Raw genomic sequence first — 27,933 nt, 5'->3', positions numbered from 1 at the left:
GCTGGAGACAACGGCCACGTGTTCAACTGTGGGAAGGGGAGGGTATTACCACACTGGTGTGCCGTTTGTTAGGGTACATGCTTGGCTATCCAAATCACCCCAAACCAATCGTTTTGTGAATCCCGTATTACTAAGCCCATCTGAGAGATGTCCTGCCAATGTGAAGTGCTAGGGGAGATTTTACTATGGCCTAATTAGAGAGAACATAAAAAATCTGACTTTAGTGATGGCTGCTACTGGGAGCCTGCCTGGCTTCTTTGCTTGCCTCGACCTCTACCCCACCACTAACTACCAAATCCCCCTCAGACCTGCTTCTTCAGGTGCCCCAGTTCCAGCTCGGAGTCAGGACTCCTTTTTTCAAGCTTTCAAAAACTCCTGGAAAGCTACACTTTGGAGAATCCAAAGCAATGGACTACGCCCAGGGAAATGACATCATTCATTTTGCCCAGTCCCCTTAAAAAAAAAATATCTTTGTGAGAGGCTAATTCCATAAGAATCTGGAATTTCAAACTATGTCACCACAGAGGGGTAACCTTGAAAAACCTTTTATACCTGGTCTTTGTTTTTTCTTTATTTTTGCTGTGCCTGGCCTGGGTTTAATTGTCTGTCTGTATCTATAGCTAAGCCAGGGCTTTAAGGAAGCATTACTAAAACTGGCAAAAAAATATTCCTGCTACATTTAGTGCGGGCTAAGGACCTAATGCCTTCAGTGACCTTGAGAGACGCTTGCTTTGAAAGATGCGTTTTAGTAAAGCAGAGGGCTGTAGTGTGGTGGAGGAACAGAACTGCACAGAATTACACCGATCGTGCAAAACTACAGAAGCCAAGAGATGTACTGGCAGAAGCGTCAAAAATATCTGTTATTAGGTCAAAGTGAAATAGCAGCCCAGGAGGGCTCCCGTCACTGCCTCTCCTGTGATGGGGTGGGAAATGTACTTAAAGGAGAGCAGAGGCACAGGCCCTCTCCCCCTGGGGTGATGGAGGCCGGGAAGGACTCCTGGAGACTGGGAGTGAAACATTATTTCCCCTTGTGTGTCTCCCTTGGGCAAGGGTCTCACCAGGGTTTGAGCCTGACCATTTGCACACCTTCTGGCACAGCTGACGTAGATCTGTGTTCCCCTCCTTGAACTCCTGTTCTTTCTGAAATACCCATTTCTGGCATTTCTTTGCTTGTCACCAGTGCTAAATTTCCTGCCAGCATGGTCTGGAGTGGCTTGTTTGGGGCTGTTGACTGCAAGACACACCAGTCTTCTACTGCTCTTCTAGCCGTCGCCACTGGAATGTGTATGGCCTCACTCTCTCCTTTCCTGGAGGATTAATTGTATCAACCCCTGAAGCAAAACTGGGTAATTTACTTAACTGAGGAATTACCTTAAGGATGCATTTAGTGCAAATCTCTACCGCATTTTAAGTGCACTTCAGGGAGGAACAGTCAATTGACTTGGATGGATGATTTATGTTTTACCAGCAGAGATTAAGGCATGCAGCAACCTAAAAGTTAACCTCCACAAGATGACTCTGCCTGACTTGTCCTGGGCATAGGGTGCTTAGTCTCCTAGTGCTGTATCTCTGTGGAGAGAAACAGACATTGCAGGTGTAAATTGGAAGAGTTGAGGGCCTCCTGGTATGCACTGACTACCTCTCTTGGATGGTACCTGCTTAATATCTGGCAGACAGGAGAAGTCCTTCAATTTGTGACAGGGTAGTGATCTTTCCAGGTGTGAAAAAGGGGCAAAAAACCCTGTGTAAATTTCTTTTAAAAGATTAGAAAAAGAATAATTAAAATGGCTTCTCCTGTGCTGGCAGGAGAAGCCAGCGAATAGAGAATTTACTATTCAAGTCTGGTGCGAATGCTTTACATTGTAAGGACTTTTCTCAAACGGGAAATGAAATCATGGACAACAAAAAGTAAATTACGGTTTAGGTTTAGTACAAAGTGGCCTTTATGGTTGCCAGCTCATAAAAGTGGTGGGTGAAACACCCCTCTGCACAGAAGGGCAGTCTTGTACCACCAGTAAATTCCATTTAGCCTCTGTTTTGAGGACCGGTGTGATATACGTATGTGATTTTCATTTTGCGAGCCTCCGTATGCCAGAAAGACTAATTCTTGGCATGTTGTGAAGGAAAAGAAATCGAAGTCTAAGCCTTTTCGGCTATCAGGGGACACGATGTTCATGTGCCCTCTTCCTCCTGGCAGCATCCCCGGCCCGGCCAGCCCAGTTGTCGCGTATGTGACTCGTGTGCATTGTGCTGGCAAATGGGTTTGATCTCAGCTTGCTGCCAGCCTGCTCTTGTCCTCGTTCCATTGCTGGCAGCGGGTCGGGGCGCTCTGCCAACCTGGGCTGGAGGAACGGCCAGCCCTCGGCTGCATAGAGTGCGGTCGTGAAGAGCGTATTAAAAATTGAAGGGAAGTCACTGCCACGGGGGAGCAGGACCTCGCTTGCATAAACCCTCTCTCTTTCTGGATAGCTCTGCAACTTTCTGAAGGCGGGTCCTTAGGATATGCCTTTAGAGGTCCTCCACAGTAAGTTTTAACTTGAATGCGTGGTTACAATGCTAAGCTAAACTGGTGTATGGGAGAGCGGTGCTGTAAGATTTCTCTGTCTGTCACAGCTTTGCTACTACACCCAAGGCAGCAACCCTGCTCTCACTTCTCCAAAACAATGTTCGTCATGCACAAACTTTGCGCAGAAGACGCTATTACTGTAAACACAATCAATCATATCCCATTAGTGGGATTCAGTGACACTGGCTGCTTCTTACTGCTCCGTTTCACATCACGTTGTAAAATAAACTCTTCCTAAGACTTTAGATGTGAGCTGCGGCGCCTGCCTCACGTCTGCGCGCCCCGGGATTTGGAGTGGGACAGATGTCCCAGGAAGACCTGAATTGTCCTGGCAAGGTGTTGAGTCTCTCTGGCTTACATTGCCCTCAGGAGAGGTCCTCAGGGCCTTTCAGTGTCGAGCTTTTCTGAGCTCTTACACTTGTTGCATGTTCATCTGCAGTAATTAAGAACCCCTTGAAACGGTGTATCTTTACAACAGTAGCACATACAGTGTATGGCCAAAGCGCAAATGGCTTCAGAGGAGGTTAAATCACTATTTTTCCAAAATTAATATTAATGAGGCTGAACATTTGCATTTGCAGTAAATCCTCTTGTAACATCAATGTCTTTTGAGGATTATTCTGCAGGTAAATGAAGCATTCCCCTCCTACCCTCACTACTTCTACTAATGGCATCACTCAATGCAGCAGTAGATCAACAGTTCACATTAATCTGTGAAAAGGCAGAGCTTAGAACAAGCGCTTTTTGACATAATTAAAGCTGACACTGCCTACCACCATTCCTGGAAGAAGTACTAGCGGGGTTTCATTAGAATAAGTAAATACAAATAGAGTTCACCCTGAACAGTCGTCTTTGTTACAAACAAAACCCATTAGTTAGCAAGGAGAGTCTGGAGCAGGGCTGAATTCATGCGATCTCAAAGCCCTTCTCATATTTTATTTATAAACTGATGATTAATTCAGCGTTTAGCTAATTCACTTGCAGTGATTAATTTAATTCATGTCTTCAGGCTAATGTTTAAGAAAGGAAAAAAGCCCAGCTCAGACAGATGCACATCAATGTCCTTGTGATTAAAAAATGATAATATAATGCCCTGGAGAGTAAAGGAAAAAAGAAAGATCGAGGGAATCGGTAGCGTGATCAGTTGTAAGTTCTTGCCTAAGATGTAGCCACATTTTTTAGCTGTGATGTTTAAATGTGTCGGTTACTCTAATGATCAATGGTTTGAAAGATGAATCTAAGGGTCTTTCACTGTAGCTTTCCACTGTGTATTTTGAGAATGACGCTGCTTTAGAGCAGTCCTCCAGTTCTGCTTTTCTCTCATTTGTTTTGCCAGCTGCCTGCCAGCCCTCCTCCCTTTCAGCAACATCTTTCTCATGCCTCACCAAATTCTTTGATGAGAGTGCTTGGTATTTCTTAAATCCAGGCTGGTTTTTCCTATTTCCAGCAGGACTTTCCTCATCTTTTGATGCAACATGAAATGAGGATGATTTGGGGGACTTCTCGGTATTAGATGAACTGGTCTTTTTTGGGACAGTATTGCTTTTACAGTTTATGCCATCACTTGGCAGTGGAGCTTGGTAACTCTTGAAGTTGCCCACAGGGCCTTCCTTTCCTAAGCCATCATTGCCGTGCTTCTCTGTTTGAGCTGAAGAGCGCAGCTGGTATTTGTCTCTTCTCTCAGGTCCACTCTTCTTTCCTGGACTACCAGTTTTATATGTTGTTTTTTCATCAGGTAGTGGTGGCGATTCTTTCTTTTTGGCTGTGGCGTTCTTTTCTTGAGGCTTCACCAACGAATTTGAAGGTGGGGACTGGCACATCCCAGAACCTGGATCTTTGCTTTTATCTTTTACAGCACTTACATCAGGCTTTGTAAAACTTTCAGATACAGTTTGTTGTTTTTTTCCTCCTGGAATATTTTTCTCAGGCTTCGCTGATTTACTTGAAGGTGGTAACTGGTGGTTCCTAGAACGCTGGTGTTTATCGTCCTCTTTTACAGCCTTTGCTTCAGGTGACCTGATGTCCTCTGCTACCAGTGTCTTTTGCCTCCTGTCTCCTGAAGTATTTTTTTCTTGGGACTTCACCACTTTCTTTGAAGAAGGTGACTTCTCAGAATTTGGATCTCCATCTTTTTCTTTTACAACATCAGCACCAGGCTTCTTAAAACCTGCAGAAGCTGATGTGTGATGCTTTTGTTCTGGAGTATTTTTTTCTTGAGGCTTAACCAATGTTTCTGAAGATACTGATCGGTACTTCTTGGGACTTGGAATTTCATTCTTCTCTTTTGCAGCATTCATATCAGGCATCGTAAAATCTTCACATCTTGTTTGCTGCTTTTCTCCTCCTGGAGTGTCTTCCTCACACTTTGCTGATTTTCTTGAAGGAGGTAGCTGGTACTTCCCAGAATGCTGGTGTTTATTATCCTCTTTTGCAGCCTTTGTTTCAGGTGACCTGGTGTCCTCCTCTGCTGGTGTCTTTTGCTTCCTCTCTCCTGAAGAGCTTCTTCCTTGAGGCTTCAGCACTTTGTTTGAAGAAGGTGACTGGGGCTTCTCAGAGGTATGTTTAGTCTTTTTTTTGTCCGACTTAGTTTCAGGCTTTACAAAGCCACCTGGTGACATCTGTTTCTGTATCTCCAGAGGGGAGGATTTCTTGTCTTGCTTCACCAATGGATTTGATAATGGTATTTGACTTTTAGAATCACACGAAGTATTCTTCTCTCCTTCACAACTCTTTTTATGCTGCACTAGTTCATTTTTCAAATTATGAGGGGTATTCTCCTCATCAGTGGTCTTATTGTCCTGCCTTGATGTATTTCTTGGTGGCATCGAATAATTCTTGAAGTTTGACGTGATGTTTTTTCCCCCTGCATTGTCATTTGCATGTTTCATTGGTTCATTGGTTGAGGACAGGTGGTGTTTCCCATTATTGCAGCAGATGTTTTCATCTACTGTCATATCAGGTTCATATTTCACAAAATCTCTTGAAGGTGTTAGAAGCTTCAAACTCTGCCCAGTATTTTTCACTCCTTTAATGTTGGTATCATGCTCTGATGAAGGTAACTGGGATGTTTGAGGTCTATGAGCATTCTTCTCATCTGAAGAGTTATTATCATGATCCAGTGTATCACTTGGTGTGAATACATGTTCCTCCTCAGATTTATGCAAGACATTTCTCTCTTCTCTCTCCTCTGTCTCCATCCTATCACTCTCATGCTTCATGTCATCATCTGATGACAAGAGTTTATCCTTTGTATGTTTGGAGACCTTATTACTACCTTTTGCATGCTTCTTTTGGTCTGACACCAATTCAGTTGATGAAGGAAACAGGTTCTCTTCCAGCATATCACCTCCTTGCTTCATGGTATCATCTGAAGTTGGCGTTCGGTTCTTCTCCAAGGATAATAGGGGCTTTCTTGCTAGCATGGTTTTATTTTCATGTTTTCCTGGCTTCTTGGTTAAAAGTGAAAGACAGTTCTCAAATCTCTGACATATATTTGTCTCTTCAGCTGTAGAGTTTTCATTTTCTGTTGCATCATTTGGGGACAGCACTTGGTTCTTAAAATCACATGAAGTTTTCTTCTCCACTGTCGTATCACTCCCACGATTTGTCAACTCATCTGAAGAGGGTGGTGGATGCTTCTCACAGCCATGGCTGGCACGCTTATCTCCCACACCACCAGCTCCCTGTCTCACCAGATCAATAGGTGGAAGGGCTGGGGGATTTCCAAGACTGTGATGGATTCTTTGTCCTGCAATCCCACTCATTGGTGTTGGTAAAGGGGGTGATGAGGGTGACTGCCATGCCTCAGAGTCAGGCCAGGGCATCTCATCTGCAGTGGCGTCTTCACGCTCAATGAAAGATTTGGATGGCTTGTGACAGGTCTCCAGGTCAGTCAAGGTAGTCCTGTGCAGGGCTCGATTGTTTGCATGATTCATCATTTCATTTGATGAACATAATTTGTCCTTTCCAAAATCTTCTGCCATGTAGGAACTGTGCTTCACAAGGTCGCCTGGCAAAGGACTTCGTGTCTTTTCCAAATCAGAAGAGATGAGCTCTTCTTCTGCAGCACCAGGCTTCTGCTCCTGGTGCTCATTTGAAAGCATGGGTTTGGTCTGATTTACATCTGGATTTGATATGTCAGTATTGGAATTACCAAAATTGTTTTGTGGGCTGGGCATTTGAGAAGGCTGTGGCTGCTTGGTTTTGGATTCGTTTTGCATTTGGCTGTTGGGTGTTTTATTCTCCTCTTCCTTTTCAGTTGGGACATCACTGTCATTTTTGTTAGAAGTAGAGGATATTTTGTCTTCACTGTGATATTTCGCTCCTTCTTTGGCTTCCTCAGAACATCTGCCTCTTAAACCTGGTGCCTCTTTTTGGACTATTGGTGGCCTTTTGCCAGAAGCTGGTGTTAGGAGAGTTATCTGTTGATCCTCCATTGGAGGCTCAACTTCACAAGATGCTTGAACTTCTGGAGAGTGAAATAGCAGAATGTTTTCCAGTGCTTTCTGCTCTGGAAAACACATTTGGCCTGCAAAGAAAGGATCCTTTTTTGGCTCTGTGAGCTCTGTGTCAGCTTCCTCTGAACTGTATACATACATAGTTATTTCAGGAATCTCACCTGTTTTAGTATCCTGAGGACTTTGTTCATGGGATCCTTCAACTGTGCTAGAGTAAGGCGAGTTAGAAGGTGGGCTGTCTTCCTTAACATGTTGCACAGCATTGGTAATCCCCAATAGTGAATATGTTTCAGGCCCAGCTGACATGTTATTCCTGTCACAGTCTAGACTACGTTCAGACAAGGGAGGAATACAGTCTGCAAGAGCTTTGTTTTTATGGGTAGTAGAAGAGCTATCTAGATTAAGATTAAAGTCGGGTCTTTGCTTTGTGGAATCTATTTTAGCCTCAGCATGGTCCTTTCCATCAGGCATGGCTTTGGGTGTCACCGGTAACTCTTCTTTGTCCTCCCTATCCTGTGCTGCATTTGCTGGTGTTTTGTTCTCACCAGGCTTTCTGTTGGACCCCCCCTTTTCTTTCAATGGTGTGTCATGACCGAAAGGTTGTTTTGCGGCGTTATTTTTCGACCAGCTCCAAGGATGGTTAACTTCGGTAGCGATGCTGAGTCTGGGCACCGGGACTGTGGAGCACACTAAATATTGGGACTCTGGACTGTTTATATCTGTGGCTGTCATTGCTGCTGTGCGCAGTACTCTGACCTCTGGCTTACGAATAGTTTTTCTGCTCAGGAAGTTTTTAGTCTTTTTTTCACCTTTGCGCAAGAGTGATGCTTTGACCTCTGCGGCTGAGCAGAGGGCGCTTTGTTCAAACTGCTCCTTCAGTTTGGACAGGACTGAACTCCTGTTGACTATTTTCGGCAAACTGCTGTTTGGCCCCTTCTTTTTCCAGCTGGGAGACTTCTCCTTGGCTTCTTTTTCTTCGGCAGCTAAAAATTTCTTCAGGATGTCCTTCACTGTGTTTTTCCCAATCACGCTGCTCCACTTGGCCCTCTCGCTGGGCACTGTGTCTGCATCCTCCTCTGCTGCTTTTCCATCTCCTTTCCTGTCTCCTCTTCTATCCAGCTTGTTACCAGCCCTGCTCACCCACAGCTTCTCTTTAATGACCAGTTTGCCGACTTCTCTTCTTTTCTTGGTGTATGGCTCACGATTGCTGTTTAGAAACCTGGACCGCAAGAGCTGAAATCTGGTCGGATGCTGGCCCCTGTTTGGATCTGGACATGGCTGGTTATAACTCACCTTGTTTTCTTTACCTTCTGCCCATTTTGTCCTCTTGCTGCTGAGCTGCAGATCGCTGGCTGCAAGCTCGGTGACGTACAGCAGCAGGCTGCTGAGAACAGCAAAGGCCCCTTGCTCTGTTGCCAGCCTATTGAGCTTCTTCTTCAGCACCAAAGGGTCTATCAGCATCTTATCATCTCCGCAAAAGCGTGTGCTTTTGGTGCTGCGCAAGAGAAAACATGAATATTCTTTTCAAGTCACCAACATTGCCGCTACCTCCTTATTTTGTTTTAATGGCATGCTGCCGCGCATAAAATGGAAAAAAATACTTTAATTCAGAACTTCTCAAGAGACTTGTCATTAGTGGCCTGTTAAAAAGCATGCAAAGTGCTTTACAAGCTTTGTGAAGCATGGTGCAGCAGAAGCGTGCAGGGCTTCACATGGTCCCACACAACACCGTCGGCTCTTTCTTCTGTGTTTTGTAGCCAGTGGAAGCACTTAGGGGAGCAAGCAATGCTAGGTGGGGTGACCACATCTCCTCTGTGCCACTCCTCACTCATTTAGCGTTACCGTGTCCTAATGCAAGGGCAACATCGAAGGTGTTTTCCTCTCTTGCTAGGTAAAGTGTAGGCAAAGGTAGGCAAAGATAAATATGATGAGAACGCAGTTAGCAGGAAAACATGGTTCTGCCTCTGGGTTATAAAAACAGACTCAAACCATTAAAACAAAATATCAAGGCTGAGGAGCACAAATATGCCATTGATAGTTTTTGCTATTGGTACAGGTTAGAAGTCAGTAGGTACCTCTCCAGAATTAAAAAAACCCACAGGATTTGCATGATTTGCTTTTTGATAGCGTTCAAATCGCACATCAGGACTATGCTCTTAAATCTGCTTTGTGAAGCATAGCACCACCACAACAACCCTGGCAATGTCCCCTGACTACCCCCCCCCTTTAATCTGGAGCAAGAAGGCTGGTACGTTGGACCTACGTGAGTTTGAAGAATCAGGCCCTTGGACAGCTGGGGATTTAGGCAATGCTTTAATTGGTGTGGATCAGTTACTAAATAAAATACTGAACTCAGCACAAAAGCTGGAGCATGAAGTCAATAACAATAGGTGGGGCTAGGAGGGAAAAATCCAAGAGGTGTCAGCTTTCTGACACCATGAAAAGCTGGAAAGTTACTTCGCCGTGCAGTGAAGTATCTTCATGCACAGAATGCAGCCTGCATACCAGGAGGGGATTACTTTTTATGAGCAGAAGTGGAATAAAAAATTCTTTAAATTAAGCCCACATGTAGAAAATGAAGAAAGGCTGCAAAGAGGCTCATCCTTCAGGGAGTGTCAGCCTCGAAAGGCTGGGGAAGGCCCAGCTGTGCCCCAGCAGCTGGTACCGCACGGACTCTGAAAGAAATTGGACCCGGCCCCCCACCGCGATATTACGGGGGCTGTTTGCAAAGTGGGGGGCTGGTCCTCGTCCAGTTGGGTAGTGACATTTGGATTCCACTTGGCTGCATTTCATGTGCACATATTGAAAATTACATCCCTCAGCAGTGGGATGAAGTTGCCATCTTGAATGGAAGAAGGTCTATTTATAATGGCTTTGTAGATATTTTTAAAGGCCAATAAAAGAAAAAAGTGTGACAACTGGCCCATGTCTAATGTGACAAACAATACTTCGTAGGTTTTGACTGGGAATAACCACATTTCAGCATAGCACAGGTGCACGCTCCCACGAGCACAATGTGGTAACATCTACCCTTTCCCTTACTGAATTGACCACAGCCAAGGAAGCAAGGCTCCTGTGTTACACCAAGATCTCTGTTTGTCACAACTATGGGAATTTTCAGAATAAAAAAAAACCAAACAGAATTCAGGGTATAATTGAGGCTAAAAACATCCTGCTTCACTCTCCCTCCCATAGCCAGTCTGCTGATATTTTGACTGAAACCTTGCCATGACAGAAGATCGTTCCTCTCCTCCCTAAGAAGTGGCTGGTGTATTCAGAAACACTTGTAGGGCCATCAACCAGCATGATTTAGGGTCACCTCTGATCTCTCAGAACAGCAGTGGAACCAGATGCCCTGCTTACCCCTCCCTTCCGGACTACTTTGGATACAGTAAATGGCCACAGTAAAATATACACTAGTTCTGCTTTCAGTGACGTCAGCATAGCCAAACTACTATTGACTGTGAAGGGAAGAAGATCAGACTCTCTTTACTAGGAGTATTCAAGGTAATTAATCACTTATGAGCTATAAAATTCGAACAGCTTCATTAAAATATTTTACTAGTGACCTCTGTTCAGAGTTTTCCTTTTATGCTTTTGGTAAAATATATGTTAGAGCATTCTTATAGAATGCCTTCTGAAATGTAGCATTTGTGGGAATACTGCATTGTCTTAAGTACCAAGACATGTTGCATGGGTTGAGTGCTTGATCCGTATTCACCAGCAAGCAGCAGCAGATGAGCAAGCAGCTATGGAACCTTTTTAGGGCATCTGCAGTTCTTCCAAAATGACTGCACCTGCAAACCAGCATCATGACTGTGTAAATCTGAAATGCGTTCTGTGCAAGGGCTGTGGTACAACACTAAATTCTGAGACCACCACAGAAAATGTGGGTCGTGATGAGACTGCGTTGTCCCAGTGTTTGGAAAACACCGTGCTTCCGCCTTGGGGAAGGAGGGAAAAGGTGGAGGGTTTCTCAGGTTTGGGAGCATGACCACCATTTTCAACAGGCCAAGACATCATCCCTAATATTTCTTCACCACCTTTTTCCAAGTAAAACAGCATCCTGCTCTTCTTAAACTATGTGACCTATCAATGAAATATAGTCACCTTTATATCAACTACAGATTGTCAACTCTAGTCCCACCTATGGCTGGGAGGAACCGGGCAGGTACCCCCCGTGCACAGGGGGAACCCCATGCCAGCAGAAGTCACTTCCCAGTGGTGTGAATTACACCGGATGACGAGGCAGATATTTAGGTTTCTCCCTGACGCTGTGAAATGGCCTAACATGGACTTCAGCCTCCTTGCCCCTCTCCTCCCCTGGCGATGCTCATTTTCACTGTACTTAATGTGTGTGGTGCTGCATCGGCGTGCTGCTGGTTTCTGGAAGCACCACTGCATCATTTTCAGTGTCCGGAGGACAGACCTCTTGGACCGCCAGAGGAGGCAAGGCCACATTCAAAAGTTTCCTGTCTTCTTGGCCCACGAATAATGAAGATGCATAAGACAGGCAGCTTAGTTATTTATTTATAGGTTCTTCGGTGACACTTATCATGGCAGCATCAGAGTGGCAACAGCCTGATATGCTAATGGGCGGCGGTGCAACCCTATCCTGCTAGCTGGCTCGTCCCAGGGAAACCTCTGCAGTGGACACCGCCGTGTTGCGGAGCGGAGGAAAGCCGACGTGCCGTGGTGGAGGGAGAGGCTCCTGCGCTTTCCCCCAGCCCTGCCCAGACCCTCCTGCACCAACACCCTCCTGCACCAAGACACTCCTGCACCAACACCCTCCTGCACCAAGACACTCCCGCCTTTCCACTCTGTTAGGGGTCCGGAGGCTGCTGAGTAGCAGGGGGTGGTGGCATCCCATGACGTTTGCTAAAAACATGCAGCTGAAGGAGTTTCTGGTTTACTGTCTCTGGTGTGGAGAAGACAAGTCCCTGTCTCTTGACCCTGAATTACATGCTAAATATCCGACCACCGTTTTGCACAGCCTGGCAACCCAAAGGACTAGCTGCTGCGGGGGCAGTGCTCAGGACAGGGCACGGGCATGGGCAAGAGGAGGCAGCACTACAGAGACTTCATCAAAAGACAGGAAAAGAACTGGAAAACACTGTCTGACTCACAGAAGCTGCCAGAGATCGATGGCTTGCTCTGACCCGCCGTCGGTTGGCTCTGGGGAAATGGCCACGAGCTGGAGCACACAAGATGCTGCATCCCGTAGGTCCCCTCGCCCCTGGGGATCCCTATCGCTACCTGGCTCTGCGTTGTGTTTGGTTCAAAGAGCTGCCTGTAGATAAGGAAGGCAGCCGGGAACAGCTCTGCCTGCTCGGACCAATGCACAGGCCTTTTTAGTGCTGTCAGTGAAATGATGGCCAACACTATGCTCGCCTCAACAACTGCAGAAATGGTGCTTTACAAGTTCAGTCTTTGGGAACCACCTTTTAAGTTAGATTAACAAACTTGGTCCTCCCCAGCCTGGATAGAAGGTAAAGTGGGAACAGGTATGAACGCTCTTCATTTTTTTGTGACTTTTTTTTCGAAAGGAAGAGGAAAAGCCAAAGTACTAGAGAAAATCCTACCTTATGCAGGATATGTTCTTCTCTCTTCTCTATTGCTGAATTTATTACAGGTATGCTAAAGGCATCCTAAACTAGAAGGAATGCTTTTAGAAAGTCTTGGTATTCTCTTAAATCAAAAGCTACTGACACAAATGCTCCTTTTGGTTCAACGTATCTCCAGAGCAAACAAGAAAGCACCCTGCAAAGCTGCCAGGAGAAAACATGCTAAAACAACAGTGTGTGAAGTAGCTCATAGTACGGAAAACATTTTCATACAGATATTGTCATGCAGGCTGCTATTCATAATGACAAGGATCACCTGCTCCTCTTTCTGCCACATAACATCCCAGTGACGCTTCCAGCAATTGCTTACATGGAAAAAGGGGTGGGAAAGTACTTAGGTATTTTTAGGTATCTTTTTAAAACGCAGTTCAGCAGCTGGAGAAAGATAGGAGAAACCAACACCATGTAGGCAGTCACTCACGGTGGAGGTTTAGAAAGTGCTATGTAGACCTCAGTTTCTGAAATTCTGAGGTAAAACATAAGGTTCAACACTGGGGACAAATTCTGCGCTCTCTTCTTCTGTGTAATTTCATTGAGGATTCCAGATTCGTGCCCATGCTGCTGTGGGGGCATCAGAATCTGCTTCACCAGGGTTTACTCTTTACTTTGTCTGCTGTATGCAACTTCTGACTGGATCATAGTTTGCTGGTTTTATTGAAAAATAACAATTTAAAAAATTTAAAAAAATAAAAAAGAAAAAGGAAAAGAGGAAAAAGGAAAAGGAAAAGAAAGAGAAAAAGGAAAAGAGAAGTTGAAGAAGTTGGAGAGGCAAGGCAAGGCGAGGCAAGGCAAGGCAAGGGGAAAAAGGAAAAAAGGGAAAAAGGAAAGAGGAAAAAGGAAAAAGGAAAAAGGTAAAGCAGTTGTAACTGTTTTCTTCCTGAGGTTTTTGTGGTGCTCAGACTTGTGAGATGTATCACAGCCTGACTGCTGACCTATTACAACTGCTTGAAGACCTCAGCCAAAAATTCTGATACTGATACAGCAACATATAATCTGCTCAATCTAAAAATAAAGAATGATGCTTAGAAAATAGTGCAAGATTAATTTATTTACAAATATTTCAGCCAGTTCTATTTCAAAAAGCCTTTTGTTCTGAAGACCAAAGAATGGTAAAAGCGTAATTCAGAAATTTTAGACACACTGATGCTTTGCTGTTCCTTGGGGGTATTTTTAGTGTTGGCTTTTCCTTTTCTGGAAGCTTCTAATGTAACAATACCTTGCACCACAGTGCTGATGCAGGGATCAGCGGTTCATTAAAAGCTAATCCGTGAGACATTAGGTTTACAAGTGTCAAAGACACATTAGATTTGAGAACAAGGAGGAACAGCAGTGGTGAAAGGATTGTCAAATATACAGAGAATATCCCCATAAGTGGGTAATACCATTAGTTTTGCAGGAAAGCATTAGTTCTGAAAATTAATTTTGTATGTGTAATTACTGGTCACAGCCGTTTAGGAAGTGGTATTATAGCAAGTTAGACTGAAATAAATCAAAAGAGGTTTTATTTATTTTTTTGCATTTGAGATTATCTCACTGGTTTAAGCAGCACTCTTTGTACTCAGAAATCCCTACATCTGTAAAAAAACCACAAAGACCGTAAATATCTATATCAGTCTTGAATAATTCAGCTATTTTCGCTTGCACATGATCTGCATACAGCCTTTCAGACTAACTCTCGGCTAATTCCTTCGCTATGGACGTCAGTCAGTTATCTACAAGGTTTGACATAGTCTTTATAGAAAGAGAAAATGGCAGAAACCGCTTTACTTTTCCTCCATGGATAGTCGGTAAAGATTCTCGCCCAAGTACTCGAGCCTCTCCCTTTGTTCCAGGTCCTGGTACAAGCCTTTGGGGACCTTGCTCAGGCCGTAAACCAAGCCGTACAGGCAGCCAGCGATAGACCCAGTAGCCGCGCTTTCTCCTGCAGGTTTAAGCACAATTGCAATGGTTTCTTAGCGTCACCTTCATATACACAACCGAAAACTGTGCTGCACAGAGGAGGAAATACTACGCTGCTGACGGAGCGTGGTGGGGGCATGTTGGGTCAGTCCCAAAGGCTTTGCACCACCACCTTGTGTCCTGCCTCTGGTGGTGCCAGGTGAGGAAGCCTAGGGAAGAGACCAACGCCAAGGCAAGGATGCGGTGACGCCTCTGCGGCGAGCGCTCCTGGGCTAGGAGCTTATTTGGTTTGGGGAAACTCCACTCCAACACAACAGCTCCTGCATGCAGCTAGCCGTCGCTAGGAAAAAAGGAGGGAAGAGTAGTTGCAGGGGTCCGTGCTACACGGCAAATGTCCTGGATTGGAGAGTGTACCTTCCTTCCTGACAGCACAGCATGGCATTGCACCCGCTTTAAAACATCTAGCCACGGTGTGTAGCACCGATGCTCCTTGCGGTGCCTGCAGGTTTGTGCCTACCGGGCTCTGCAGCAGGGGACCGTGAGCTCTCTTGGTTTCACTATGTTCCGTTAAAAGGTTGCATTGCCAAAGGCACTAGCATTTTGGCGGGGGAAGATGCCAGCCCTTTACTAAGTCATATTGGATTTACTTCTCATGCACCTCTCAAAACTGTGAGACTTAGATGGAGCAACATTTGAAAAGCAGTGTGAACGGCTTGCGGGGCAGCCGCTGCCGCAAGAAGGGGGTTTAGGGGGTAAAACCAGGGGTGCAGTTATAACAGGCGGCATGGCAGATTGGCCAACAGTGGCAGCTGACAGCCAGGAGGGCTCTATCCCATCCCGTGATGAGGGACCGGGGCAGGGCAGGAGCCGCGGGGGGCCCTCACCTCCGTGGAACATGGAGCGGTTGCAGAGCTCCGTCCAGTCCCCGCCGCAGCCCAGCAGGGCGTCGTAGGCGATCATGGGGGCGTCGTGGCCTCGTCTCCCCCCTCGGCCTTCGGAGCTCCACCTCCTGTATGTCTGCGGGAGAGACGGCGGCGTCAGGGTAGGGCACTGGAAATGGGGACGCGGGACCCGTGGCTGCGCCGGGGTGGCTTCTCCCCTGCTAGGCAGGACTCCCTCATCTAGCAGGGAAAGGGCAGTAGGCAGCTGCGTTGCTTGCATCGCTGCCTGCGGCGCGGGGGTTTTTTTTTAGCTACCGCAGCCGAAGTGAAGCCTGAGGTGCAGGTATAAGCCCGCATCCCAGCTTAACGCAACAAGTTCTTGGGAGACCAAGAACTCGGCTTGATTTAAGCAAGCCAAGAATGCCAAAAAGTAGATCAAGGTAGATTCCAAGTTCACATCCCAGAAATTCCTTATTATTTAAAAATTTAGGGGTGGTAGGGACTTACTTTGTCAGTCCTCTTCCTGCCTCTTGGAAATATTCTCAGCTCCCCATGTCACACATTTGCAAATGCTTCAATTAGCCAGGTTTTACATGGGGGGTGAAAAAGTTCTGATTCAGTAACTTCTTTAGGGGCTCAATTTCAGACTATGTTAATTCAAGCCCCCTTCTCTGACTTTTTCTTGCCAAACCCTTTCTCTCCTCTTCCACAAGCATTTATTGAACAAGAGGGAAAATAATTAACAAATGTAAAAAACATTTCTTCCCCAGGAGAAGAAAGAAGAAAGAAGAAAGGAGAAAAAAACTCCAAAGCCCATAGCTAGCTTTGCAAAGGAAAACCGGATTTTCTCTAGAGGAGTTACATCCAGAATGCACTTTTTCCTGCCCAAAATGCCCAAATGAGCTCAACACTGAGAAATTTATAGTAAAAAAATACCTTCCTTTAAAGGAAATGGGCAGCTTTATTTCCTGAAGTTTAAGTTACATTGTGGTAAGTTGAATTGTTGCTGCTTGGCTGGCTCTTGGCTTCTGCAACACGTATGAAGGGTTTGCGTTTCTATCTATTCACTTTCACCTCAGCCATTGCATACTTGGTTGTGGTTTATCTGCATACGCATCAAACAAGGCGGAGCTGGACTACAGCTCCACTCTGTTGCTTTCTTTTATTTTTTGCAATCTAGAGAATGTATTTATGTCTTTATGCTGTCCTTGGACACATGCAAACTTTCCAGGCTTATTGCTGCAGTTTGGATGCTGGAGCAATACTGACACACGCGTAATACTACCAAAGGCAAGAGGACTAAGCGTGGAGGTGCTATTCTGGGTGCGCAGGCAGGCTGCTCAAGTGTCGCTCCATTTAGCCCTTAAGAACGCTGATGCTCTGCACACATCTGATGTCATCTCGCCTTGCCGAAACAACTTTACACTGGGATAGCTGTCCTCGGGACAGAGACTTTGGGGACTTAACCGCACCAAGGCAGCGTTTCTCGAACATTTCAAAAGTGCAACCTCCTTTCGATTCCTGTGCCTTCGTGCAGCCCTGCGGTGTGGTACCAGCCCAGCTTCCCTAGGGCGGGCGGGCGAGGGGCGGCAGCACTGAGTGCATGGACGGGGGTCTCAACACGCATTCCCTCCTGCTGGAGGCACTGAGCTGCTGCCAAGCCCTGGAGGTAGTTCACACATCCCCTCCTTGCTGTAAACCCCTGCGGTCAGTAATTACAGCTGCCTCTGACTTCCTCCCCCCCAGGAGTTGACCCGCTGCTGGCTAGCACTCCCTTTCCATCCATTTTGTTTCCCTTTCTGGGTCCTTTCACAGTGCTAGTTTAAGCAACTGCATCTTAAGGGGATGAGATCCTCAGAGTCTAATTGGCCTGGATGATTTTGGTTTCGTTCCTCTCGTTTTGTTGCACATCGTGTCCAGCCTGGGAAAGCGAGCAGGGCGAGTGATTTTTTTGCAGAAGCAAGGCTGATCCCGAGTGCAGTGAAGTTTCTGCCTATTTGCTGTATATCTAACATGTTCCAAACATGTATCACTGAAAAATGATTTATCCTACATTGGCCCATCTTGTACTTATACATTCAAGAAGGGCTAATTTGTCTTTTACCCCCACATGTCTAGTTATCTCCAAATTTAAGCTGTATACCTGCTTATACAGAACGTGGTCTTTGCTGCTTAGCATTTAGAGGTGTGATTTCTTTTAGAGAGGGAAATTGACGTTGCAACGTACTCAGAACAATCCAAGCCACATTTGAGGGTTTCACTTTCACATCTCCTGCAGCTGGTATGTGCCTGCAGAAAGGCGCGCCTGGTCGAGCAGGAGCATGCTGGTCCCTGTTGGCAAGAGTGGTGCCAGATATTGGCGCTTTATTAATTGCCTGTAGAGAGGCAATTAATAAACCTCCAGACGCAAGTGGCCAGTTAGTTTGGAGGGAGTGCAAAGGAAAGCACTCCTGGGAAAAAGGCAGGCAGGATGGTTACCTTCCTCTCATTTATTCTTTCCATGGCTATTAACACGCTCGGCTTACAAGCAAATTAAGTCTCTCGACTTCTGCCAGGCTGTGATCTCTGGCTGGCGGTCGAGCTTGAGGGTCAAGCAACATTTTCCTTTCTTGTGCATCAAAATAAATAGCTCAATAGACCAAACTAGTTGGGCTATGTTAATGACGGTAAATTTTGTTTCTGCGTGAGGAATTCATGCAGTTCTCTCTTGAAATGATCATGGGGAAATACTGTTGGGTTTAATCTCTCCTAAAGCTCTGCTAAGACTCTGGTAGAACTGGAAGGAACAAAAAACTAGTAACAAGTTCATGGCACTGATTCAATAAAATAAAACTGGAAGGAGATCTATTCTTTATGTTTAAAGTGAGCAATTTCTTATTATCCACAGTCAATCTACCTTCCATTGGCACTTTTCACTGCACAGATGAGCACCTAAAAATATACAAAGTGACTTCTCAGAATCAAATTGTGCTTTAATAGTCTGAAAAAAAGGATTGGTTTATGGGAAAAGGTGACAAAACCACATACTTATTGCATAGCTGCTAAGTGGAGAGCTTTGAGAGGTGCCAGCACATACCAGAAAGCTGTAAACACCAGGGAAGATGTCACATTATTTCTCTTGAGTTGAGAAGATATAACCAGAAGTCATGAGGCAAAAGAAAGATCATGTACGCTATAAAATAGAATCCCATGGGATGTGGTGAAACACCATCTCTCGAGACACTTAAAACTAGCCTGGGCACAGCCTGCGCTGGCAGAGAATTGCTTAAGACGGCTGTCTTCTGTTCGAAGGACCGTAACCAAGTCCAGCTCCTAGTACCCCGGGGGATTTCTGTGGGACTCGGGCCACAGCTCCATTGGGCTTTAATGGGAGCCCCTGGCGAGACATTTGCCTTTTCCACCCTCAAATAGCCGTGGCTTATGTTTTGTACCTGCTCTGGGCATCAACACATCCGACCGTGAAGTCCGCCTCTCTGCATTGCTTCCTCCCGTTGCAGCAACCCCGGGACCGGTGGCAACTGCTTTTTTACACTAACACATACCCGAGCCAAGGGTGGGGTTTGTTTTTTCTTTCTTGAAAATTTAGAAAAAAATAAAGACTTCCTGACTGCTCTGGCACTGGAAACGGTTGAAGAATACTGGTGTGTCTTTTTGAAAATACCCCTCTCTGTTCAGAGCCTTTCTGAGCGCTTTCTGAAGTTGCAGTTACCTTTTCTCTCTCCTCTGCATCATAGTTGTCCGGAAAGACAGGTTTATTCTGATTTTCCTCATTGATTTCTCTCTCCTCCAAATAAAACTGCCACTTGGCTTCGAAGTAAAACCAGTGCTCCTGATATTCTGAATGCAAAGGAAATTAATGATGTAGCATTTCATCTCAGCAACATTTTCAGTTCTACTTAAATGTTTTAAAGAAAATGACAGTATTGACTGACCTGGGTATTTTACAGTAATGTGCAATAAATAGGCATATATACTAAGTATGCATTTTAATATGAAGTGGGACATCTAACTGGAAACAGAAAATGTGAAAGAAGAAAATATTTTCAGAATCTCATGCTATTTTTATGATGTATTAAAATTACATTAAAATACATCAGGATGAGATTTTTTAGAGAACTTACTAAGGAACACTCCAAGGAAAAGGTAAGAGTCAACAAAAAGAGAGAAAAAAAATCAATTCTATGCCAATTTTTGTGTTCCTTTACTATGATTGAAGAATGTCTAAAAATTATTACATGTCCTAAGTACAAATGGCCTCCTACCTCAGTTATCAGTTTTTAATCACATAATTTCTCCAGTATTTCTGTTCTGCTCTCACAGTATTTCTGTGTGATCTTTCACGAAAAGGCAGATAGGCGAGGCCAAAATGCCATTTGCATATATTATAATACATATCAAATGTAGTAAAAGGGATAAATAACACACACATCTGCTATCTGTGCCCATACAAATTAGCCTTTTTTAATAACCACAGGTCTTTCTCCTTTTACTGTCACTTCAGGAAGAGCATCTCTAATCATGTTTAACTTCACGCGTGTAAATAATCTTATTAAATTCTGTTTATTGTCAAGCCAGTGCTCTGGTTCAACCTTTTTGTAAAGGCTTAAAAAGGCACGTAAGTCGCACTGACCTGTTAAGCACACACATACGCACCCGTCTGCAGAATTGAGGCCTGAGTGAAACCCTGCCTGGCAAGCCGAGGGGGTAAGGAATTAGAAATCAGTGAGATGGACCAGATGGCTAGGTATGCCAAGGCAAACTAGCAATTCAGTACGGGACTATCGACATACAGTTGTTTAAAATAAAATGAAGCGTCGCTGTTTTTCCCTGGCTCTGCCCTGCTTGGTTGCTCAGTTGTGTGCTGTAAGTGGCTGAGGATCATGCACACAACCAAACCATTCCTCTGAAGGACATAATCTCATTTTGCTTCTTTTCCTAAAAAGCCATACGGGTGACCCTCTTTGGCAATTAAGATCTTTAAAGTGTAAAAAAATCCAAGCTGCCTTGTAGGACCTGATAGTTTCACAAGGTTGCCGGTTCCCCAGCCCCAGACAGGGATGAGCCTTCAACCACGTGGCCCTATATGCCTGGGAATGCCCAGCTGCCCTTTTTCTGAGTCCATGCCCCAGTTTTGCCTGATTACAAGGAAGCCATTCATTATTAGAACCCTAAAAGAAGGGGGGTGTTTAGAAAAACAGGGTGAAAATGCACTCACAGCTGTCAGGCCAAGGAGAGCATCTTGAGGAAAAAAAAAGTCGCACAAAGAAAATGTTGTTGGTTGAAGTAAGCTACTGACACCCGCTCCATCAGCTGGTTACAAGACTGCTTTTAGAAATGCAGGTGACCTGACAGGTGTCTGTCGTTGTGGTTTTTTTCCTATTTCCCCCATGACCATAAAACACGACTGTCTCAAAAATGGATGTTTTCTATGCAGCACCGCAACAAGCAAGGAAGTGTGATTATTCCAATGCACAGGCCCAGAAACAAAGGGATCAAGAAGTTGCAGGAGATTTTGGTTGCACAGACGACCCATAGCATGGTCAGAAATCCCACGCCACCAGCCCTAGCAAGGCTCTGCCCCGTCCCTCGGGCCCATCCTGAGACGGCAGTCACATTCCGGTCCATGGGACTAGTAATCGCAACTGAATATCAGAGAGGGGTGCTGAGTTGAGCCCCGTGCGACTGAACACTGTGTTTGTTATCCACGGGGGATAACGCAGCTAAAAAAGAGTTTTCTAAAACTGGAGGACTCTGTCTGGCAGGATTTCTTTGCAGTGCATCTCACCAGCCAAGGAGCTTAACTTTAATGCAGGAGATTTTTCCTGCTACCAAAATAGGACGAAGCTCAACAATACAGGCACTAGCTGGAGAGAGTGCCTCAGGAGTCCAATGCGCATACCTCCACGCCAAGGGGTCCTGCTGGGGTGGAGTGACAGGGACCTGCTGCAAAGCCACTCAGAGAGGAGCTTGCTCAAGCTAATCCTGCACCTGCTCCTCATAGGTCTCGGCTAAAAAAATCCTGGTGCGCAATGAGGTGCAGACGAAAATGCAGGGCCTTTCAGAAAGGCTCCCTGGTGCTCCTTTCAGATTTTAAAGTGGCAGCTTGCCTTCCTGAGTAAATCTTCATTTCTGAGTGCTCTTGAGTAAAGATTTCCATTGAATTCAATCTTTCTCAACAGCCATCCCTTGAGACTAACAGAAAAACCTCTTTCCTCGATGTTTTAATGCAATGATACTCGTCTGTCCATGGCAGGTCTCACCATTACAAATGCATCACTCCCTGGCAAGAGGGGACTAAAATACCTTTGCCCTGAAGATCACATACATTACTAAAGTGGCAATATCAAGTTTGGCAGTTGTGTTACACTCAGTTGTTTTAAAACAAGGATACAACAGGTTGTATCTTAAATATTTGTTCAGAAAAGCAACAAGTCAAGTCTGAATTTGTGGTCAAAAGCTAACTCTTGGTCAGGAGGCATCTGCAGGTGAACTTTTCCTGGCAAAATGAGGAATGTCAGTGGGTGTTCTTACGGAAAATATTGGACTGTACTAACTGATGGAAGGGAGCTGAATAATTCATATCTCAGCAGTCAGTTTGCCTAATAACTTGCTAAATATCATTTCCTCCCTCCCCCCTACCTGGCAATCTTTGAAGACTTTCTAAAAATAAAACTGTGCAGTAGGGCATTATCATTGTTATTTCTCTTTGTATTTTTGCCACCAATATACCAGGCAACTAACAGACGGTAGAAGAAGGTGGCACCACCTGTGAAGAGTTTACAGCCTGAGCAGAGAAAGCAGGAGGACAGCCTGTGGAGACGGGAAAAGGGGGGGAAGCAGCAAAATGGGGAGACTGGGGAGTAACGTTTCTTCAGTGTCTTTCTAGCTGAACATAGTTTTAAGAAAACAACTCTTTTGATTCAGACACGTTACCTGCCATGTGGCGAATGGTCTTCTTGCAGTATTCTTCAGCCATCGGCACAATCTTCATCATCTCTCGTCCCCACTGCACAAGGGGTTTCCCTTGTATTGCATACGCCACAAAGAGAGCTGTGCATAGGGACCCTAGAAAGCCTGGAATTCATAGATAACAATGATTACCAACGCACGGTTTGTGCTCTTACCATCCTTGTCATGTCCTTCGTAAAATCATTAATGGAATGCCTCATGGCTGTCAGGTAGATTAATAAATGCACATAACCTATCTCCGCCTGTTTGCAGGCTGGCTCGTGGCATGTTGAGATTCTTGGCTAATGCGTGGTGCCGGTTGGTTTACAACTTATTTTACACAGAAGGGAGCTTCTGTTCTCAGTGGTGTAACATGACAGAAATTGAGGTAGGGGTCAAAAATAAACATCATCCACTAATGTGATACTGAAAATCTTCTAACTGAAGTCATGAAATAATTGACTTGTGCAAAGTGATTTGATTACAAGCTATATCGCCTTGCTTACAGAGTCATCCAGCTCAAGGGCTGTGGTTGTTAGATCTAAAACTATGGCTGTGGTTGTTAGATCTAACACTATTTCTGGTTTATTTTACTCTAAGGAGTCAAGTCCATGTCTTACTTGGACAATTGCTTCTTTAAGGGGACAAGTCCATGTCCCCTTAGAGGAAAGAAGCAATTGTCCAAGTAGGACATGCTGTCTGACTGCCTAGCTAGGTCTTCCACTTTGGATATGAGTGTACTTAAGATGAACTTTCGTTAATGGGCACTCAACACTTCCATGATGTCAGAAACAGAGGGGCTCGTTTCTCATATTTGCTTGTGCTCTTGCCATTCTGTCAAATGCAACAAAACCAACCCAGTGCAACATGCAACAGAAGGTTAAGAAAACAACTCAGTCATTTATATAAGCCCCAGGTGGACAAAGTATTGATGCGTGTGCTTCTCTCGGTACATGGGTCCAAAAGCGTTCACTCATGCATAGAGGTAAACATGAACTTCGTGTGTTTTGCTGAAGGTAAAACCGAATTATTTTAGGAGGTTACAAGTCCAGATGAGACGATTACTCATTCTCTCTGCCATAAGACCTGCAATACCAGGTCAGGCCAAAGGCACGTCTAACCCAGGATCCAATAGATGCTTTCAGGAAGAACAAAAAACCAGGTAGAGCCAGCTCAAAGGGTCTCACTCAGATAGACAGCATCTAACCCAACTGCCATAAAGATCCTTGAGTGCCACATTCAGCGTGAGGGTGGCAGCAGAGGGTTTAGAGGGTGAAGCAAAGGGCTAGCAGGGGGCAGCAGGACAAGTCAGTGCAGAGGGTGGCAGAGGTTGGGCTGTGCCCAGAAGGTTTTTGGGGGGCTGGCAGGCTCTTCCTGCCCACTCTCCAGGTAGCCCCCTCCCCCTCTGCTATCGCCCTGCTCCCCCTACTCCCGGCAGCCCTCACATAGCCTGCTGCCCTTCACAGGGGAAGAAAGCAAGCCCCAGCCGAGGTTTCTGGCTCTGCAAATAATGCCAGTACAGAGTGAGCCTAATTGGTTTGGCTTCTCCGCTCCCCAGAGCTTCTAGACTAGCTTAGGGGCACTTTTAATTACACAGCTTGATTGCTTTTAACAGCAACAGCCCTTCTCGTCCGCTTGCCCGATCCCTTTTGAACCCAGGCGTATCTGTGGACTTCGCAGCTGCCTGTAGCAGCGAGGTCTGCAGCTTAACTATGCACGGCACGGGGAAGTATTTCCTTTGTCTGTTTGTTTCAGTCCTGACTGACAAGTCAGTTGGTTTTTCTCAGTCTTTGAGTTACAAGAATCACAACTGACGTTTCCCTGGCACCTTTCAGGATGGTAGTGAGGTCCATGGTGGCCCTTCTACCCCTCTCCTGCCCGCCTCCCCACCGTGCCACTTGTCTCTTTTCCCAGCTGAAAACTCCTTCTGGATGTAATTTCTCCTTGTATGGAAGGCGTTTGACAACTTGGATGCTCCTTGCTGCCATTTTCTGGCTCTAGTGAGTCCTTTCTGAGGTGGGAGGCCCAGACTGCAAGCAGTCTTACTGCTGCTAATGCACCATGGACTTTATATATGGGCTTAATGATATTTTATGCTTTGCTTTGAATTCTTTTCCTCTAATTTTATGCCATCCTGACGGCTTTTCCGACCGCTTCAGAGCACTGAGGGTGTTAAACATGTCACCATTCATTATGGTTTTATTTATTGCTGTTTAAAGCAGACAGAATGAATACACGGTTAAGTAGCATAAAATTATCAGAATGACAGACCTGAATATTCACAACAACATTAAATCTACTTATTTATGTTTTGTTTAGAGAATGATTCAGATTGTGTCCTAAAATACGTGGAGTTAGATTTTTTTGGCTTTCTACCTTTACCTACAGTGATTTGATATGACAAAACCTGTCAAGAGAAAAATGTTATTATTCCCTGAACCATAAACTTGCATGATAACAGTGAGTCATCTAGATGTACATGAATCCTAAAGTTTGATGAGGCAAGTGACATGAATATGCTTTGGACAAGACAGGTTGTGTTTAGTTCTTGGGATTTTAGGAGGGAAAACTCCTATGCCTGAGGTTGCTGTCTGCATAATATACAAGCAAATATATAAGCCTATATAAGTAATATATACACGTATATATTATCCAAGCAAAATTCAAACCAAGGCCTTGGAGTCTGCAAAGCAGGAGCAGTGTAACCAGGTGAATTCACAGGAGCCGTGTTAGTCCCCGCAGAAGTGAAAAGCAGCCTTAGGGACTTCAGCGCGCCGACACATCAGCGGACATTACCTGTAGGATGGTTGTGAGTCATTCGTCCGCATTCAATGCTCACTTCAATAAGTGATTCCAGCCTTTCCGGCTTCCAGTACCGCATCCCTAAACACATGGCTTTTGTGGATGCTCCAAATCCAGAACCTAAAGTAAAAAGATAATGCCAAGCATTTAAAAGGAGACTAATGATACACGAATATGTTGATAAAATGTGAAACAAGCATGTTTTATTAATTCAGCTCATGTGTGGGAACTCCTCAGGGAACAGGAAATTAGCATGCAAAGCGAGTTACAAATTTTGAAAGTTTCTTGCGAGGAATTTTGCTTCTACACTGTCATTCTGGTTTTACAGGTATATTCCAATATTCTCAAGTGCTACGAAGAGCATAGCGGGTTCAGAAAGCAGTGTGCTCTCTTGTTCACAGCACTTGTTTGATTCAAACTCTCATGCCATCTTTACTCATTCTTGGCTGACACGGCTGTTTTGCTTGCTCCAGGTGTCAGCACTAATAACAGAATTTTGAGAAACAGAAACACTAAGCCCTTATTTTAGTAGTCTTCATGCTGAAAGCACACAATTAAAACACTTTATATGAGTATCACAGTTGATCTTACAATTTTAATGCATGTTTCATCCTAGAGAGCCCCACAGGTAGTTCACAAAACAGTTTCTGCTACATACAAAAATAACGTGTCCAAAAGGAAACTAAAGGCTATGGAGCCAAATCCTCCAAAGTTAGGTAATGTCAGAACTGAGGTTTCCCGTGTGACCTGAAGTCAGTGCTTGCATGCACACTCATTATGGTACAGCCTGCACTTACTGAGCTTGGTCTTGGGAATTTATTTGTTTATTGAATAGCTAATTCAGTATTTCTTTTAATTCTCAGCACTGAGTGCATGATCCCAGGTGTTCAACTTTTAAACATTTCATTGAATGGAGAGTTAAATTTACTAATGAGTTTCTCTGCAGTACTTATCACAGTAATATCAGGATCCCACAGAAGTTTCAATAAGCTTATCTTTACAAGGCACAAGTGAGGTGATTATCTCCTCTTTGCAGCTGGTGAGCCAATGCCCAAAAAAGCATTAACTCATTGCAGGCATCCACCCTGAGATGGATAGGGTTTGATTTTTCAAAGTGCTTGGCATTTTTCAGCACTGTCTTTGCTTAATCACACTTCCCAGTGACCTTGGATATAGTTGAGAGCAATCAGCATTTCTCTGCTTGGTCCCTGGAAGATAAGGGGCATATTTATGCCACCTAATTTTAGCATCTGTGGAACCTGCAATAGGAGCATAGTCACCCTGTCTTTCCCAGACAGGCAGCATGGAGAAGGGCTGTATCTCCATCAGCCGGTAAGATGGTGTAGTAGGAGCAATACATGGGCCAGAGTGAATTGAAGCAGCAGAAGCCAAGGAGCCAGGGTCAGGGCTTTTAGTCACCTACCTTCAGAGGAGCCCTCAGCTGTGCCCCTGGGCTGTGCCCACTGTGGCTGCAGAGCACCAGGGCTCTCCTGGAGCACTGCTTGCCGTTTAGTGTCATCCCAAGCAACTTCAGCTCAGGTGTCCTAAGATCATGAGTGTGATCAAAATGTGGTAGTGGGGGTGGCAGGAAGATTTACTTCAAAAGTACTTGCCTGAGCCAAAGTGTAACACTAACATTGGTATCTGCAGGTGCAATACAGACCAATCTGAATTTCTCTCTCCTGAGAAGATCTCTTCTTCTCCCTGGAGAGCAGCTATCCTGAGTAGAGCACCCTGGTTAGGCGATCTAATTAGCTAGCTGAAGACATTTCTCCCCTTCCTCCTCAGAGTCCAATGTGCAATTTTTGCATGCAATAACTCTTCCAGTGGGTTTAACCATCAAGGGCAGTCTAAAAAAGGCCAAACATCTGATAAATGTGATGTGACAGGCTTTGCTAAATACCGTTTTATTCCCCGCAAGCTCAGAGCTTGCTTCCTCCTTACTAGCCTTCTTGATACTAGTGAAAGAGACCCTCTCCAGGACACCTTTGGCCACTGCTCCTGATGAAAACGCTGGACACTTGTCCTGCAAATGGTGTGTTTGCTCCTGTACCTCATATATGCTGCAGCTGTAGTGCCTGGTTATTAAGGAGCCAGGAGCAGATAAAACTGTCTGTCTATCCCACAAATCACACAGAAACCACAAGGAAGAGTCAGGAAAGAAGTCCTGTCTTCCAGAGCACCAGTAAGTTTAACTGGGAGAACATATCTTCTCCTGCTTGCAAGACCAAACACGTCATTAAACCATCTGCTGCTCTATGGCAGAGTCTTCTTCACTATGCAATCCTGGTTCCTCCAAAGGACACAATCCATGCTGGTTATCCAAGAGGGAAGGGTGTTGTGCTACACAGAACTGCTAATTAAATAATGTCTCTTCCTATATCCAAAGTGGAGCATGCACTACAGTAATCTGACCGCTGCTCTGAAGGTGCTTGTCTTTGCAACTGCATTGTGTTCCTCCAGTCTAGCAAGTTATATTAAAACCTTCTGCAGAATTAAACAAGCAAACTCAGTAACAACAAATTTCATCACGTGGAGTAACATTAAGCCTAGACAGGGCTTCAGGTGATTAGCAGCTGTTAGCTGCCCTGTCTCAGTATCTACCATTTGAATCAATGAAGTAAGGGACAGCGAGACTAGTCCAAGCAAGGGGTGAGACACATATGTAAGAACATAGATCAAAGGTTGACCTAACTCATCATGTCTGACGGTGGCCAACAGAGAGGATACTTAAGAAAGAGTAAAAGAAGAGTACA

General features: G+C 45.0%; 1 protein-coding gene across 2 annotated transcripts in view; it reads right to left on the bottom strand.

Moving 5' to 3' along the window:
• Positions 1–307: 307 nt before the first annotated feature.
• The window catches only part of LOC103918857 ([Protein ADP-ribosylarginine] hydrolase-like protein 1), a 35,880-nt gene continuing 8,254 nt past the window's right edge, over positions 308–27,933 (bottom strand). The window contains exons 3-8 of one of the 2 annotated variants that reach the window (XM_009326273.1): positions 25,172–25,297; positions 22,361–22,501; positions 19,137–19,264; positions 15,431–15,563; positions 14,415–14,568; positions 308–8,518 (exon numbers count right to left, since the gene is read on the bottom strand). In XM_009326273.1, coding sequence (XP_009324548.1) covers positions 3,745–8,518; positions 14,415–14,568; positions 15,431–15,563; positions 19,137–19,264; positions 22,361–22,501; positions 25,172–25,297 — 5,456 coding nt within the window. In that variant the 3' untranslated portion in view covers positions 308–3,744. Of the gene's footprint in view, positions 8,519–14,132; positions 14,569–15,430; positions 15,564–19,136; positions 19,265–22,360; positions 22,502–25,171; positions 25,298–27,933 lie in introns of those variants that run through there. The other variant, XM_009326274.1, reaches the window with a different exon arrangement.

The sequence above is a fragment of the Pygoscelis adeliae genome, unplaced genomic scaffold (genome assembly GCF_000699105.1).
Source record: "Pygoscelis adeliae isolate BGI_AS28 unplaced genomic scaffold, ASM69910v1 Scaffold156, whole genome shotgun sequence".
In the NCBI taxonomy this organism is placed as follows: Eukaryota; Metazoa; Chordata; class Aves; order Sphenisciformes; family Spheniscidae; genus Pygoscelis; species Pygoscelis adeliae.
The sequence above is the reverse complement of the archived record's forward strand: the minus strand, read 5'-3'. Positions and strand labels throughout refer to the sequence as shown.